The sequence below is a fragment of the Sarcophilus harrisii genome, chromosome 1, assembly GCF_902635505.1.
Source record: "Sarcophilus harrisii chromosome 1, mSarHar1.11, whole genome shotgun sequence".
NCBI classification, from domain to species: Eukaryota; Metazoa; Chordata; class Mammalia; order Dasyuromorphia; family Dasyuridae; genus Sarcophilus; species Sarcophilus harrisii.
Genome location: NC_045426.1, coordinates 10,006,584 through 10,024,240, shown reverse-complemented (window position 1 = coordinate 10,024,240; position 17,657 = coordinate 10,006,584). Strand labels below are relative to the sequence as shown.

Here is a 17,657-nt window from a genome sequence, read left to right as displayed (position 1 = left end):
AATCTCCAGCCTAATTTTAAGCAATAGTTATTATCCACTCTTTCCCCAACAATCTAAAGATGCAACATCCAACAGTCAAATACAAATGTGAGCAATCAAGGAAATAACCTAAAGGTCATCAACCAGGAAAAAAATCTATTTGGTATCCACAGATGTGAGTCATCTATAGTTTCTTAAACTATGGGTCACAGTCCATATGAGGCTACAAAACTGAACGTGAGGGTCATGAAAGATTTAGTGACAATAAAAGGTATGAAATATTTCTCTAAGATTTAACTTTTTTAGATAAAAGTAAACAATCACATCCATGCTAACATGCAAATTTGTTTTCATCTTTAACAAATGGTACACTTATAGATACATCAAAAATTGTTTTAAAATAATTTCCTTTTTTATCAGAAAATGTTTGATTTGCATACCTATATAATATATATCCAGGTCACATAAAAATTTCTCAAGTAAAAGGGTGTAGCAAGTAGAAAAGGGTTAAGAAATCCTGATCTACAAAATGGATATTCAATTCCAGAATGATTGAGAGTTCATCAGTTTCAGAAATGCCAACCAGAAGCCTAAAGGAAACCATGTTTGCTCATTCGCACAAAGACAATGAGGTATTCTTTTAAATCATTTGTAACATCTGTGAAAAATATCTATGGGGGAAAAAAGAATCCTTTTCAATCCCATCCAACAAATATTCATTGAGCACCTAATATAGGCAAAGGATTATAGAGGGTTCTGGAATGCTTACACAAAGTCAAAATAATCTTTTCCCCCAAGAAGCTGATGTTCTTCTGAAATGACATAACATGTATGATCATATGAATTATTGGTTTAAATCACTGGAAAAATTAACCTAAAGAAGAGAAAATTTGGAAAGTTGGAACAAATGAAAGAAATGGAAATGGAATGTATTTTTAAAAAATCATATATATAAAAGGGATAGTTTCTTCAACTTTTTCCTAGCCAGAATATTTAGGAACATAGGGTATCAGTTGCAAAGAACAAACAATTTTTTTTTATCAATTTAACAATAAGCACAATCTCAAAATAAAATGAATTGTGTTAGTAGATAGAAGATTCCTTGAAGGATTGTAGGATTCCAAGAGAAGGCTGAAGAGTCCTTTCTCCAATATGTTGTAGTGAAAATTTTATTTTATTTTATTTTATTTAAATGTCCTTTGAAGTCTCTTCTAACTCAGAACTTTGCTAATTCTGCTAGGAGAAATAAAAAGTATAAATTAGGGGTCAGATTTTGAGAAATGACTGTGTAAAGAAAATAAGTAAAGAAAAGAGGTAAAGAAAAAGAAGAAGTAAACAAAAAACTCATAAAATATTTCAAAGAAAAAATACAACCTATTTGTAAAATGGAAATCACTAATAACAAAGATCATAAAAGCTCTCTCATCATTTTGGATCTTAGTGTATTAGGATTAATATTGATAAAGTCCTTTTCCTTATTAAATTTCCAAGCATACAGATGTTTTTTGGTGAGTTTTTCTTTATCCCATGGAACTTACCAGAGATTAGAAATAGGAGTAATGAATTGAAGCAAAGAAGCAATTTTAGATTCAATGTCAGGAACATCGGCATAAGAAGGAGAGCTGTCCTGAGGTGAAATGAACTACTTCATGTGGGAGTTGGTTCCCTCCCCAAGCCTCTTATAAGCAAACTGGATGACAACTTGTAGGCTGTGTGTGTCAGTGAAAGGGATTTTAGTCAGAATCTAAAGGGTCTCTAGTATCTCATCCAACTCTGAAATCCTCTTTTTATTATCAAGTTTTCCAGCCCAGTAGCCAACCTAAACACCAACCAGCTGAGCAGTAACTGAAGGCTTTTCATAGCACTTTCTCCAGTAGCAAAAAGATTCGTACCAGAACTAGCTTGTATAAGACATGATCATGACTCTATTCCATTTCTGAAGTCCATCTAGTCCCTTCACATCTAGTGAGAAAAACAGAAAAGCAGATGACTGATAAAAAAAGAACAATGACTGAAATAAAATCACCAGGGTTTAGAAGATGGTAATGTTTGATCCTCTCTTAGAGATTTTGAACAAGTCCCATCACCTCACTGAGCCTCAGTTTTCTCCTGTGCAATATGGGGGAGTTGGGCAGATGGCTTCTGAGAACTCTTCCAGTTATCAATCTCTTCCCCAATGATTTTGTAAACACAGAGCTAAGATGAGAACCTTTCTTCAATTTGCTAAGTTCAGAATCTTGAAGTAAACCTGACCTCTTGAGCAGCCAGCCAGGTTTGTTTACTATTGGCAAACAGGGTATCCTGGTTTCAAAAGGGGTGGGGATAAAGGGAATCTTTAAATGGCTCTTTAAAAGGTTCGCAAGGCTTCTGGAACTTCAAATAGCCCTGAGAAAACATCTTAATGATTTCAGTGTAAACGAATCAGAAACATATGGCTTAAATTTCCCTTAAAATACACACACATAATTAAGGGGGAAAAGTGCTTGGCAAAAATGAATTTGGGGTTTTATCAAACCCAACATTTGAGAAATCAGTTTGACAAATCCAAAGCACAGTTGAGCCTTGTCCATCTCTGCATCTACCATGTGGGTTTTCTTTTTAAACACCCCCATGGTCCTATCTCTAGCATCAGAGACTTTGCACTTAAATTTCAGGGCTTCTATAGCTTGTATGTTAGAAATAGACAGACTATGCAAATTCAGGAGAGGTGGTCAGAATGCCTCCTTTTCTCTTGAACCATTTTACATTTTTAAGGACTAGGAGCTTTCCAAGAATGGTCTAACCATTCCCTCCAGAGTCCAAAGGTGTCTTCTGGGAATTGATGAGGAAGTACATTTAAAGTACATTTATTGAACACCTTCATTGAACCAAAAGTCATGTTAGGTATCGAATCAACAAAGATAAAAATGAGAAAGTCCCTGCCCTCAAGGAGCCTATTTCTATATCCACATAGAAAATAAATGCAAAGGAAAGGAAATGTAAGACGTATACAAACTTTTCAGATGCCCTCTCAATATCAATACAATGCCATAGGAACTAGCAGAAAGATTCAGTATTTGGGGGGGGGAACCTTCTGTGATATATATTCAGAAAGACATGGGTAAGAATCACATGGGATGGACAGATATGGATGATGGGCTTCAATTTACATCACTGAAGGGAAGTTTCTTATATTTCTGCTGTGTCAAATTTGCTTTTAATTAGGATCAACAACACACCACAGGCACACACAAAACACACACACATACACACACACACACACAATCACACACACACACACGGGAACCTTGGTCTCCTAGTTGTAAGAGTTGAGTTTTACCCCATTTTTCCCATCAGGATCTCATGGCCATCTCTTCCCCAGGTTATTACATGAAGGGATTGTTCCCACTTTTCTGCTTTCTTATTTGTTGTCCTTTTCCATTAGAACATAAGCTTTTGTAGGGCAGGGACTGTCTTACTTTGCTTGTATTTTTATCCCTAATGCCTGGCACAATGGCAGATGATGATGATGATGATGATGATGATGATGATGATGACTAGCCTACAAATTGACTTAGCACCCAACAGGCCCAGATATTCCAGGCAACAAAGCATAGACTATACACTTAATAAATTGTTGCTAATTGTTTGCTAGGCAATGTAAAGAAATAAAAGAATGGAAAGATAACTTATTTCCTTGAGGAGTTTAATTGGTTTATGGTTACAAAGAGATGAGCAGGGAGCAGACATTTGTTAATTATCTACTATATTCCAGGAGATTATCTCACTTGATCCTTACAACAATCCTATGAGACAGGTATTATTATGATCTCTACTTTACATTTGAGGAAACTAAGGCAGAGAGTTGAAATGACTTGCCTATCCTCATGCATGTTTCAGAATTTCATTTTTCCCAGCTGCCCAAATATAAACAAAGGAAGTGAAAATTAGAAATAAGTTAATATAACACAAAACAAGGTCAGAGAAAACTGACCCACCCAACAATCCATTAAAGAGAAATCTCTGCATTTGAATAAAACATACTTACGAATATGAGAGATGGCTCTGAGAAATTCACTGAATTTGAGAGATGGAAAAGCCCTCAGCAGCCATCTGGTAGCAAACATTAAGTGACTGTCAGAGTTCTAGAAGAAAAGGGAACCCAGCACTCCTAAATATTATCCATTCCCCTTTGGAACAGTTCTCTTTATTAAGAAGCGTTGCTTTGTTTTATCTTGTTTTCCTGATGTTAAACTTAAATTGGTTTTTATGATACTCCCATCTGTTCTTGGCTTCCCCTCCTGGAGCCAAGAACAAAGCTAATCCCTCTTCTAGGAATCTAGGTGGCCAGTAGTAGATAATGTGTTGGCTTTGGGATTAGAGAGACTTGAGTTCAAAATCTGGCCTCAAGACTTTACTCTCTGTGTGATCTTAAGACTGTGTGCCTCAATTTTCTCATTTGTAAAATGAGATGGATAGGAAATGGCAAACCACTCCAGGATCTTTGCCAAATAGGATCACTAAGAAGTAGACATGATTGAAATGACCCATCAGCAAACAACAAAGCCCCCTTTTTATATCACAAGGCTTAAAATACTTGAAAATCACTTTGGGGTCCTCTCTTGAATCTGCTTTTCTTCACATTGAACATGCCCAGTTCCTTAAAAAGATCTTCACATGATTGCCCCTGAAAGTTCTTCCCTATTCTAGTTGTCTTTCTCTCAACATTCTCCAATTTCTTTTTACCTTGAAGTCAAAAAGTAAATCATCTTCCATATAATTTTGATGTGTTTTATGATCCAAAATCTTGTGAAACTGAAAATTCCTTCATGGTACGTGCAGGGCTCTGTTGTTCACCAAAATATTTCTCTTTTGATATTTGCTAGAGCTGGTGTTGGAACCAGAATGTTCAATGCTCCAATAACTCCTGTAACAATGATATTGCTAGGTGACTGGCCAACACATTTAGCCTATGTGTGTCTAAATTGCCTCCCTATGTCTCAAACTCAGATAAGCTGGGACCCACTCAGGTGGAGGAACTTATGATCCCATGAGTTATCTACAATGATAAAATTACCGATGCTTCTCATATTCATGTACGTCAATGACAAAACAGCCCCTTGATTAAAAACAGTGAAGACAGCCCCCTCATTAACTTCCCTGGAAATTAATTTTGCATGTTTTCACATAGGAACCTGGGTGGAAAATAAAGCAAAGGAAAATCGACCAGATGTCTTTTGAACTTAAACTGAATCACCGAATTATGACAGTCACTTCCACGTGCCCAGGGAGATGGACTGACATATGCTCTATATTAAGAATATTCTCTTGTGCTTTGACAGAAGGGCAGGGAAGAAAATATCCACTGGGGAATGGAGTGATTGGGCACACATATGTAGGAAACAGAACAGGGAAGAAGGAAATGAATTCTAATCCGTGTTTATAAGGATAGGGATAAGAACTATGATCTCATTGAAAGAAGAAAACTAGATAAGGACACTTACTATCAATGCAAGCTGATATCTTGCCTGCAACATTGGTCTTGGAGAAGTGTTTAGAGCACTGAGAAGTTAAATGACTCACCCAAGGTCATGCAATAAGTGTGAATCAGAAGCAGCACATAAATCCAAGTTACCCTGGTTTTAGTCCAGTTCCCTACTCCCTCTCTATTCTGATGTCTCTTAGTCTGGTCTAGAAGTCCAGAAATGAGTAGAGGAATCAGCATTAGTTTTAACACAACTTCTGCCCACTGATACTAATGCTGCTTTGGTCTTCTGAGGACAACAATCAGGGTAAGTCTAATATGTTTAATTTCTCTATCTATCTAGCTCTGTCTCTGATTGTCTCTGAGTGCGTGTGTGTGTATGGGGGGGGGGGTTGTCTGTTTCTGTCTCTATCTTTGTCTCTCACACACCCCTTCAAATATTAAAAGGCAGAGATCATATCCTCATCCCAAACTCCAATCTCTTCCACATGCCAAATATCTCTAGTTCCTTCCCATGATCCTAATATTTCATGGATCTAAGTCCCATCATCACCTGATCCCTAAAGTCCTTTCAAGCTCAAAGTCCTTGGCCCTATGGAATTGGCCACAGCATAATAGTCTGAGTACCAAAACACAAGTTAGGAAGAAATGGATTCCAGTCCTAACCCTTGGTTCATACTGCTGATGCAATCTTTGACAAGTCACCTAAGCTCTTAGTGCCCTAGAAAACACTGTCAAACTACTTGTTATAATAAAACTGCTTATCTGCATGGATAAAGGAAGTTTCTACCCAAATACCCCCAAATCCATGGATCTAAAAGGATGAAGAAAAAAGAGGAAGAGGAGAAATTAAGACAAAGATGTGACAATATTTCCCTTCTTTTGGACATCTTTCAGCTTGTCAGTATCCATCCTAAACCGTGGAGACTAACAAACAGAACCCCTTCAAAGTGCTCTGTTCCAAGTTTCAATATGGCAAGGGGCCAATGATCAAATCAATGTACATTTTTCCTCCAAAGATACTGATCACTCTTGTACATTCCCAGATCTTCCCATGAAGCTTTCGGAGGGATTCCACCTCAAACAATGAAAGCTTCCCTCAAAATTCTTTGATATCGGATCCATACCAGAAAAGCTTTCTCACTGCTTATCTGTTTCTCATCCTTCCTTTCTGAATGGCCAGCCCCCTTTCAAGAGCACCCTTCCCTTCCCTATGTGACATCTTTTATTGCCCTTTCTGGTGCACAAGGAGCCATCAGTGACCCACTTTGGGGTACTCATACACTTCACATGTGTCTGTCCGGGGCCCTTTAAAGCACTTGTAATCTTAATTCTTCAGAGGCTGATGTTAATATCCTATGAATCAGAGCCATTCCGAGGGGATTGCTGCTTCTCTGACCTAGCAGGACCTTCATTATTTCTGTAGGCTACCACAATCAAGAACCTAGATAAGGCTCTGTTGATGACAGAGAGAAGTAAGAGCTGCCTAATACTTATTCAGTCTGATTTTTAACATATACTTGTTGATTATTCCCAATAAACATGTCATTAGTACTATTGCAATTTAAAGGTATCAAACCCCAAATCTGGCAGTACTCTGGGATAATTCACTTGCTAGCAATAAGCAGAGGATTTCTAAACAAAGCTATCTCTGTGATATATCTCTCTAAATCCCTAGCTAAATGTCAGCTCTTATAATTACTAATCTCATGCTGAGAAAAAATGTACACTGCTATAACAAAGTGATGTCCAAAATTCTGTCTATTCTCTGTTAACTCAAAAACATTCTCCTATTTTCATCAAGGATACTGTTGAAATGTGTGTAGATCATTTTCATAAAGATTTTATAAAGATAAGGAAGGAGACACATGGCCCTGGCTTTTTTTTTTAATGTGCCAAGAGTGATATATTACACAAACATTTTATCCATAGAAATGAGCATTTTAAGTATCGTAGGTATAAATGCTTTTGTTGGAAGTGTGAATCATCACATCCAATTCTGCTTCCAAGGGCTGGATCGTGTTGTTCCTCCACCCCTCTCCTAAGCCAGAACTGTGAAGATTCCACAAAAGAAAATGATCCTTGTGTGAATATCCTTCCAGATAATGCCATGAGAATTCTCACTTGTTACTGCCTCTCCTTCCTCCTCAAATTTGCTTGTAATTAGCTTCTAATATTCACCTGTGGGCCCACTGTATTTCCCCCATCCCCTTACTAGAATGTAAGCTCTCTAAAAGCAAAAATCATGCTTTCCACTTTGTCTTTGTATCCCGAGTCTAGCAAATAGTAGGTACTTAATAAATGCTGGTACGATTAAAATGGAGTTACCTCTTCCACTATAGGGACAAAACTACCAGCTACTGAATGTGAATAAACAGCATTAAATAAACAAGGAATGATGGAGGGAAATGGATCTGTAGGGAGTGTCTGGAAGCTGAAATAAAAGCATCCAACCACAAGAAGCTTATGTCCTTCAGGAGTCACTGGAAAAATACTAGCTGACCTCTTTTCTCAGGAGAATATTTTATTTTTATTTCTCAGACATCAAGAGTATTGGAGAAAGTTTTGTGAGGCAAGTGATCTTTTAAGAGATGCCTTTGAGGATATTTCACAGCCTGGAACAAAACAACAAAAGGGGATGCGTGACCATGGGAAGGGAGTGGCTGCTCAAAATATGTCGGAATGGCCAGCTGCCTGACTTCTTCTCATGGCATCAAGAGTGGTGGCCATCACCGCTGCTTTGAGATTACACCCAAGTGGCTATGAGGCAGACTGGAAATATATGTATTCATTTCGGGGAAATGAGCGCTTATGAAGTACTTACATGTGCCAGGAACTTGGGGTGCCATGACAAAAATGACAATAGTGCTAACCCTTTAGAAGTCTATGTTTTATTGATTTTGTGAGTACGTGTAGGACAATAAAGCTGAATTCTTCTACCCTGTGCTGTGGCCTTCTAGTATCAAAGATCTGGAATAGGTACATGTCTAACTTTATTCTATAAGGGAAAACAAGCCTAAAAATTCTATTTGCCTTTCTTTTAGGAGACTTGTCCTTTCCTATGTAACGTCACAATGTCAGTCAATCAGTCAGCAAACAGTTATTAACCATTTTGTGCCAGAAATTTATTAAGCATTGACTGGGGAGGGGAGGACACACAAAAGGGCAAAAACATGGTGGTTGTCCTAAAGAAGTATATATTCTAATAAGGAACAATAACAAATGTAAACAACTTGGGAGTATTAAGTTCTCACTTAATAGACAGTAGGCCCTGTACTAAACACCAGAGATATAAATACAAGAGTCAAGGATCATAACTTCTACAAAGATTGTACATTTCCATTAGGGCTCCCTTTGACCACATTGAGGGATGAGTTTTCCACTATGAGCTCTGATGGTACTTGACCCAAGTTCATCTAAATTACTGACCTTGACACAGAAGGACTATTGTGCCTAATGAGATGGACATTTTCCCTGAGTCTGTATTGACACGATTGAAGTGTTCAGTAGCTATGATGTAGCCAAGTCATAGAGCTAACCCAAGTGTATGGAATTCATCCTCCCAGAAAAGCTGGGCTTTGGGTAACTCTTCTAGGAATCAAAGCTCCTCAGAGCTGGAGAGACCTTCAATCTCTTTATTTTTCACTTGACATTCAAAGAGGAACTTGCCCAAACAGGCTGAATTTGAGGTTCAAATCCAAACAGGTCTTCTTCATTCTATCCCAATAATTTTTCTATTATACTATACTACCTTCCTCCAACCCCTGCCAATATTACCCAAGATTCCCATATAGTTGATATTATTTGGAATCTGAATCTGCAGACATTTCTAATCATCTATACCAAGAATCCCTCAGGGAAAACCTCAGAGAAATGGATGGTTTGTTCTTAAATCAATACAGCTATATTCTGTGATTTTCTGACTTAAGTGCTAAGTCAGGTCACAGTCCATCTCTACCTTGGTGAACGTGTATTAGAGTGTTTTCTGAGAATCTGAGGGAAGAGGTGAGATGCCCAAGGTGACATGATTCATAACAGAGATGGGACCTAGGCCCAGGTCAATGACACTTCCATGACAGGCTGCTTATTTCCTATTGGTAAATAAGAGTAAAAATCATAAAGCTAGTTGCCTCAGTCACTGTGACTTCAGTTGAGACAATATAACCAGGATAACATAATTATCTCCTGGTTTTAAAACAAAGGGTAAAAACCTTCTTGTGGATATAGAGAAAGGTAGCTAGATTTGAAATGAGCATTTCTGTGTTCAAATCATATGTCAGATATGTAATAGCAAATCATTTAATATTTATGAGTCTCTGCTTTTTTATTGGTTAAAATTAAGATAATCACAACATTAATCAACACTGGAGTTATTGTAAAAATCTGAAAAGACAGGGTATGTAAAGTGCTTTGCAAACTTCACACTGCTATCTTACCATCACTTATAATCAATAAGGTAACATGAGCAGGATTGGAGTGGGCTGCTTAACAATCAATCATATGCCCTCTGTTCCTTCATAACTGACATGCACCTTTCTAATTTTTCTTCTCTTTGCTTCTTTTCCCCTGTAACATTTTTTACCTTTTCATGTCTCTAATATCCTCCCTCAGTTTGACTTCCAATTTATTTCCCCCAGACCGACCTGCTTTTCAGTTTAGCCTGATTTTGCCCTTGGCTGGGCTTCCTAAGAGCCAAGTCACTTTGGAAAAGGAGGACTTTTAGCTGGAGTCAAAAAGGGAAATGGTCCTAACCTTTTTACATAATTGCCTCCTGGAATTCTAGGCTCATGTGACTTGGTTTGTTGATCCCCATCTATATTTCAGATATAATTCAATAATGTTATAGCCTCCTCTGAGGGATGGTCAAAAGGTTCATTCTCAATAAAGGGTCCCTTGGGAGGAACTCCTCCTTAACCCAGAGGGCCCATGGAGCCAAAATAATAATCCTCACAGAGTCTTCCATAAAGCTACCAAAATTCAAAAACAGCATCCTGAGAGCTACAGGTAGAGATTTAGCAGCTGGATTAGTGCCAGGGATGGTCATCTCTGGGCAGAAAGACAACCAATCTCACTTGCGATGCATTCTCTGTATAAACTGTTTCATCTATAGGCTGCCCACCATGTGTAGAATGCTTTTTTTTTTTTTTTAACTTTCCTCACTTGTGCTTCAATGAATCACCAGTTATCTTAAAAGCAAGATCAGATACCACAGGGATCCTACATGAGGCCTTTCCTTATTACCCTAGTTAACAATGCTCAATTCCATCAAAATTACTTAGGATTTATTTCATAAATTATGTATATTTATTTATCTACATAAGTCCTTTCCACAAAATTTAAACTCCTTGAGGGTAGGAACTTTGGGTTTTGCATATTCATTCCTAGTACCTAGTAAAATATCTAGGGCATAATATGTGTTCAATAACTACTCATTGTATCAAATCAAATGCTCTTCATGTGACCACTGGTTTTGATCTGTTCTTCTATTTTATTACTTAATGTACAAAAAGAAAGAGTAGAAAGAAAAGAGATATTTTCGCCAAAAATCAAGACATCCCTACTTTGTGCAGTAATAGATTGAACCCAGAAGCCACCTTGGGTAAACCAGAATATATAGTGGATTTCAGATTTCAACATCAACTGCCATTGATGTCTAGCACAAGACCACAGCCAGAGTTCAAGCAGACAACAGCCAATCCTATTTGACACACAGGAGTTTAAGCTACCAAGAAACAGGCAAGTTTTTCCTTTGTGGGAGGCAAATGAACCAGCGTGCATTCGTCAAAGCCAATGTCCAAGCTCCATACATATATTTAAGGAATCAGCAGGACACTTCTAAGCTGAAGAGACTTTGATAAAATATTTTCTGCAGCTACAAAAAAGAAATGATTGTTGGGGTAGAGTTTGAACTAAGCAAAATGGAAACAGAAATTTTCATAAAGTTCCCCCACACACACCCCAAGCAATCACTCATTCCCCATCCAAACAGTATTGGGAAACCCAGTTGACCTTTGTCAGTTGTTCAGAAAGGCCTTAGTGGACACACAGCTGTTCTGTGTGTGGGAGATAGGAAGACCCCAAAGGGACATTAAATAGGAAATTTGATAGTTCTTTGGAGACTTTTTTGAATCAAATGCTAATTTCTAGATAAGGTGAAATTGAATCTGATCCCGTGCTGCACTGGCCATGTTGATTTTGCTTTGGAGTCATAGTAGGTTTCCTTTCTAAGATGTGGGACATCAATGATGGAGAAAGCATAAAAACTATAAAGATTTTTAAGGAAAGCTACAGAAAGACTTGGAACATTCAAAATACAGTATAATTAAAACTCCCTAAAATCTTTAATTGCTCATGTAACTTGCAAGCAACTGTGGTTTTAAAAAGCCTTTCTTAATTATTTTATATCTTGAAATATGCTCCATAGAGTCTAGTTAATTTTAACTCTTCCTTTGTGAATCTATATCTCCTGCACTGAAAACAGGAACGGCTGCCAATTTCATGGCAACATCTCTGCCTCATCTAATTTACGAGGATGGTTCTAATAGTTGGATAATTGCCACGAGTTGGAGGACACAACCTCATGATGTGATACCAAGCATCTGAAACTACCTTCCTTTGATTATGTCCACTCAGAACAAAAGGGTCTGTCTTATCATAAGACACCTGGCTCAGGCCTGATGCTCTACAGGGAAGCCAACTTTGATGAAGAAATCCTTCTGGGAATCAGGAATATCTGAGTTCACATCACGGCTCAGACACTTGAAGACTGAGACCCAGAAAAGAAAGAAAATTTCCCATGATGTGCTTCAATCTAGAAGCAGAAGACAAGTTCTCTGGATTCTCTCAATTTCCCCTTATACAGCACCTTTTTCCCCCTCCAATAGATGCCTCTGCCAACACAAATCCTGTGTTGGAACACAGTGCTGACTACTATGCTGTTTTGAAGTGGAAGACAGATTACTTTTGTGTTCCTTGGCCACAGAAGGTACAAGTAGGAATAATGGGGAGAAACTAGAGAAACAGTCATATGGAAAGTACTGTCCTAAAGTAGAAAGTGTGGGCCCAGGAGACTGTGCGGTTGCCTCTCAGCATAGATTTTCAAGGGAACAAAGGACAGTTATTTATTGGAGCTGGCTTTTGGTATAGAAAATATTCTTGTCACCATAAGTTTGATTAGAAGGCTTTCAGGACTTATCCAAATTTCACATTAGTGAATATACAAAAATTTAAAACTATTTATCTTAAAATGAGCTGTTAATCTCCCTAAGCCTTAGTTTCTTCACCTGTAAAATGAAAATTAAAAAGAAGGGTCACTGTAGGGACCAAAGACCTATGTATCATAATTGTGATTATTCTAGAGATGGAATCTGGACATTTGAGGTTCTTTCCCAAACATAATGAATGCTCTATTCTGGGAATGAATCCCTTTCAAATCCTCTCAATCATCTCCCACTGTGTGGTTGGCTTATTCTAGCCAGTAACAATAGTATTTACATATAACTCATTTATACACTGTTTTTCTACCAACAATTTTATAGAGTAGTTTTACATTTCCATTTTTTCCCCCTACAGTGTTTTGTTTTTTAAAATTCATGTAAAGATAGTTTCATTTCTGTAAGCATTGGGGTATAGTGTGAACTAAGCAAAATGGAAACAGATATTTTCATGAAGTTCCCCCCACACCCCAAGCAATCACTCATTATGTTCCAAATTTTCCCCCCTTTCTATCTTACCTCCCTCCTCCCTAAGTCAGCAAACAATCTGAGATAGGTTAAAAATGTGCAATCCTTTTAAACATATTTCCATATTCATTGTGTTGATGAATTTGCAAGAAAAATCAGATATAAAGGAAAATAAACAAGATATAAAACAAACAAATAAAAAGGTGAAAACACTATGCCTCAGTCTTCATTCACCCTCTATAGTTGTCTCTCTGGATATGGATGACGTATTTCATGCCAAGTTCATTGGATTGCATTGAATCATTGCATTATGGAGAAGGGTAAAGTCTATCACAGTTGAACATCACATAATCTTACTGTTAACTGTGTAGAAAGTTCTTCTGATTTAGCTTACATCACTCAGCATCAGTTCATATAAGTCTTTCCAGGCTTTTCTGATTCTCATCATTTCTTATACAACAATAAAAATAATATTCCATTACATTCATATACCATAACTTATTCAGTTATTCCCCAACTGATGGGCATCCACTCAGTGTCCAGTTCCTTGCCACTACAAAAAGGGCTGCCACAAACATTTTTGCATATATGGATCTTTTTCCTTCTTTTATGCTCTCTTAGGAATATCCCCATTTGTAAATCCAGCAACTGAGGTCCAGAAATGGTAAAGCAACTTGCCCATGATCCCATGAGTAGAAGGTGACCTATGCAGTTTTGATGGCATAGAACTTCATGCTCAGTATTCTTAATACTAAACAAATCAAATTAAAAATCATATGCATTTATTTAACACTTATATGTAAGGCACTGTCTATACTACCAACTCCAATACCCTAACACAACCATTCAACATGGAGAAGTCAGTGAATGTGACTCAGTTCCTCCCCAGTGCCCTCTGTCACCCTGGAGACTAGCTGCAAAATACCTTCTGTTCTCCCCAATCATTCATTCTAGAGACATCAGAGAGGAAAATGGAGGTCTGGCAGCAGGAGCTCTTACCCTGTTTACCTGCCACCTTCCACTGTGCCCATGGTAAAAAAAAAAAGTCCCACCACCTCTTACTTTCCTTATCCTTTTTTCCCTCAGTCACTAACCAGCATCTTGCCCTTATATTGGGTGATTTCAACATCCATGTTCATATCCCACCAAGCTTCCTAAAACTGCCATTTCTCAATTTCCTTGAATGCTATGATCAACTACTTCACTGAGCTCAATCATACATAGGGATGGTTATTCTCTGGGTCTCACTATACCCAAAAGTGTTCTAGTTTCTTAACCTAAAACTCTCCTACTACTGTATCTCTCACTATACCTCAGTCCTTCCAACAAATTGTTCTCCCTCATTTTAACATTTGAAACTTCCACCTCTCAGGAATTTCTTGGGTCATTACCATTGCTCTGATTTCACTTTCCTCCCTATCCAATATCCATGCTAGTGTTGACAATTCAATTCATCAATGTTCGGTCCTCTGCAATCTCTCAGCCACTTTTATATCTCTTCTCATGTCTTGTGCAACTTGGACCTTTGATTACTTTAGCCATCTACAACCATCAGCCCAATTAATACACTGCTGAATATAGCTAGAGAGTATTACATAACTCTTTTGACTAAATATATTAGAAATTCATGGTATGTAACACTACTTAGCCTCTTATAATAGCAAGCAGGTCTTTTATTCCTTTCCAATTGATTCCCCATCTCATTTCCCAAAGAATATATTGAAAACGTCTTCTCTCATCAAACTTTTAAACCTTTCCCTCCCCTCTCCTCTCAAATAAGGATCTTGAATCTCCCTTACTGAAAAAATTGAGGCCATCTACTGTGAGCTCCTGCTGCTCCCCTTCTCATCACAAAACACTGACATTCTCCACCATTCTCTCTCCTTCCAAGCTCTTGTAATGTGGCAGCCTTTCTCCTTGCTCACATCAACCCTTCTATATGGGCAATTGGACAAATCTTTCACCCTTCTCTAATCTTCAATAATTTCCTCTCTATTTATTGGTTCTTTATTATCTACAAAGGTACATTTTCACCCCATATGAAACCTTCATTAGACACTATCAAGTCTTCTGAATACCTGCAGTTATCTCTTCTCCTATTCTCAGATAAATATCTAGAAAAATCTGATAATATTCACTGCTTCCATTTTCTCTCCTCTCACTTGCTCACTCCTCAACCTTCTGCAATCTGGCTTCAGACCTCATCACTCAAATTACCTTTGGCCTTTTCATAATCTTCTTCCTTGAGCCCTCTTTGCTGCTTTTGATAATGATGACCACTTATTCCTGTATATTCTCTCCTGCCTGGATTTTCATACTATTCTTCTTCCCTTGTTCTTCTCCTACAAGTCCACTCATTTCTTCTCCTTTTCTTTTGAAACAGTTTCAAGTCCTGCTAATTCTGCTTCTCCAGCATCTCTCATGTCCATCCCTTTCTTGTTACTCACAAGGCTAGAATGCTCTTCATAACTCCTCAATCAAATTATTGCAGTGGCCTCTCTTACTTGATCTCCCAGCCTCATTTTTCCTAATTCCATCCCATCTTCCATAGTTACACAAATGATTTTAATTACATGGCTGCTTCACTTCTGTGCTCAATAAATGATAGTGACTTTCTATTCACTCTAAAATGAAATGACGTCTCTGTTTTACTTTTAAAGTCTTTAACCGCTTAGTCCCAACCTCTCTTTCCAGCCTCAGTGAATATTACTCTCTCTTCCACACCTGGAATCCTTATTCCTTAACTTCCTTATCCCATTTCCAAGCATTTGCATTGCCAAAACCCAATACTCAATACTCACTTCTGCTTTAGAGAATCCCTCCTATTCTTCAAGAGTCAGTGTTCTTCTTCCTCATCAATCTTGTATTCAATTACTTCATATTTATTCTGTATATGTTTATATATGTAGTTATTTGGTCCCCAATCAAAAGCCAATCAGTACAGACAATAAATGGCTATTAAATTCCTAATATATATATATACTTTGTTAGACATTAGGAAATACAAAAAAAGGCAAAAGTTTCCCTGCTTTCAAAAAACCTCACAGTCTAAATAAAGTCTTTGAGAAAGAGTTGTATCCCTAGTGCCTAGCACAAGCCTGGCCCAGAATAAGGACTTAACACATGTAATTTGAATGACAGAAATAGTGATACAAAAGCAAAATGAAAAGTAATCCCTGCCCTCAGAGAATTTATTTCTTATATCATGGTTCTAGCACTCTGCTCTATGTTGTTGTGTGGTGGACATCTAAAGGAAAAAGAGGATTGAGCATGTCACATTTCCAGTTTCCCTGACATTTAGGCCAATAAATCAAGGTGTGGGTATTTCATAGCATGGCAAAAAGTTCTATAACTTAATAGATATACTGTAAACAGTCATAGCTAATAAACATTAGAAGCAGAAACTAAATATAGAGCTTTTTGATCCCATCTCTCCCACAATAGGTGTGTTATGAAATACTCCCCTGAAGACATTTCATTTCAAAACAGACAAGTAGATAGATAGATATAGGAAAGATTTCTAGATAATAGATAGATAGATAGATAGATAGACAGATAGACAGATAGGATCAAATACAGTGTGAAAAAGCAAAGGAATAGGGCAGAAATCCTTAGCAGGAAGACAAATTTACTCTAGGTCTGTCCATAGATCTGTCCTTAGATCTGTATCTAACTTGTCAAAATAAATCTCTCCTGGTATCAGCCCATAAGTCTCATGGATAAGTGACCTGAGTCTTCCCAGCTCAAGTCCCTTGGTCCCAATATCAAATGGCTACAAACTAGACTTACCCTTGTTGTACATGTTGGTTGGAACTTGAACATCACTCAGACTAATGTTGACAGGTAAGTTGTTAAAATGGTCATTTGGAACCAAGATGAACTCCTTCCCCAGCTCCAAATATTTTCCTTCCTCATCTTGTTCATTAATCAGGACTGCGTTGAAATATTCATACTGAAAGAAGAAATCAAATGGAGTTCATTGTTACGTGTGTATATCTGATTTGGGTATTCAATGAGTTTTCCAATAATTTTTCATTCTTTACCATCCATATGTGAGTATGTCTTTAAAAAAAAAAGGTTTATTTCAGCTGAAAGATAAAAAAAATTGAGCCTACCCACCTACAGAAGGTAAAGGAAAGGGATTAAGCCTTCACTGGTTTAGGGAACTCCTATGGAAGCGAATCTATAAATGCAGATCACCGAATGCTCTGCAATTTTGGCCCAAAGAGAAAGCTGACTGAAAAAGTTATCCTTTACAATATCCTCACTCTCTTCCTAAGTTCAAATCTTACCTCAGATGCCACTTAGTTTTATGACCCTAGTCAGATCATTTAACCTCCTTTACTTTAGTTTCCTCCTCTGTAAAACAAGCTGGAGAAGGAAATTGCACACCATTCCAGTATCTTTGCCAAGAAATGACTGAACAGCATGGTGCCCTAAATATATCTATATCTATCTATATTTAATATTAATGTTTGTAAAACCCAGCGCATTTTATAATGTGTAAATGATCTCCTAGTACAGCTTCTCCT

The 17,657-nt window shown here is 37.5% G+C and overlaps 1 protein-coding gene across 5 annotated transcripts in view; it reads right to left on the bottom strand.

Moving 5' to 3' along the window:
* CACNA2D3 (calcium voltage-gated channel auxiliary subunit alpha2delta 3) overlaps positions 1 to 17,657 on the bottom strand; it is a 1,010,949-nt gene that overhangs the window by 615,115 nt on the left and 378,177 nt on the right. The window contains exons 1-2 of one of the 5 annotated variants that reach the window (XM_031952119.1): positions 4,705 to 4,868; positions 4,007 to 4,103 (exon numbers count right to left, since the gene is read on the bottom strand). In XM_031952119.1, the coding sequence (XP_031807979.1) occupies positions 4,007 to 4,103; positions 4,705 to 4,734 (127 nt within the window). In that variant the 5' untranslated portion in view covers positions 4,735 to 4,868. Of the gene's footprint in view, positions 1 to 4,006; positions 4,104 to 4,704; positions 4,869 to 16,914; positions 17,078 to 17,657 lie in introns of those variants that run through there. The other 4 variants (XM_031952106.1, XM_031952110.1, XM_031952116.1 and 1 more) reach the window with 4 other exon arrangements.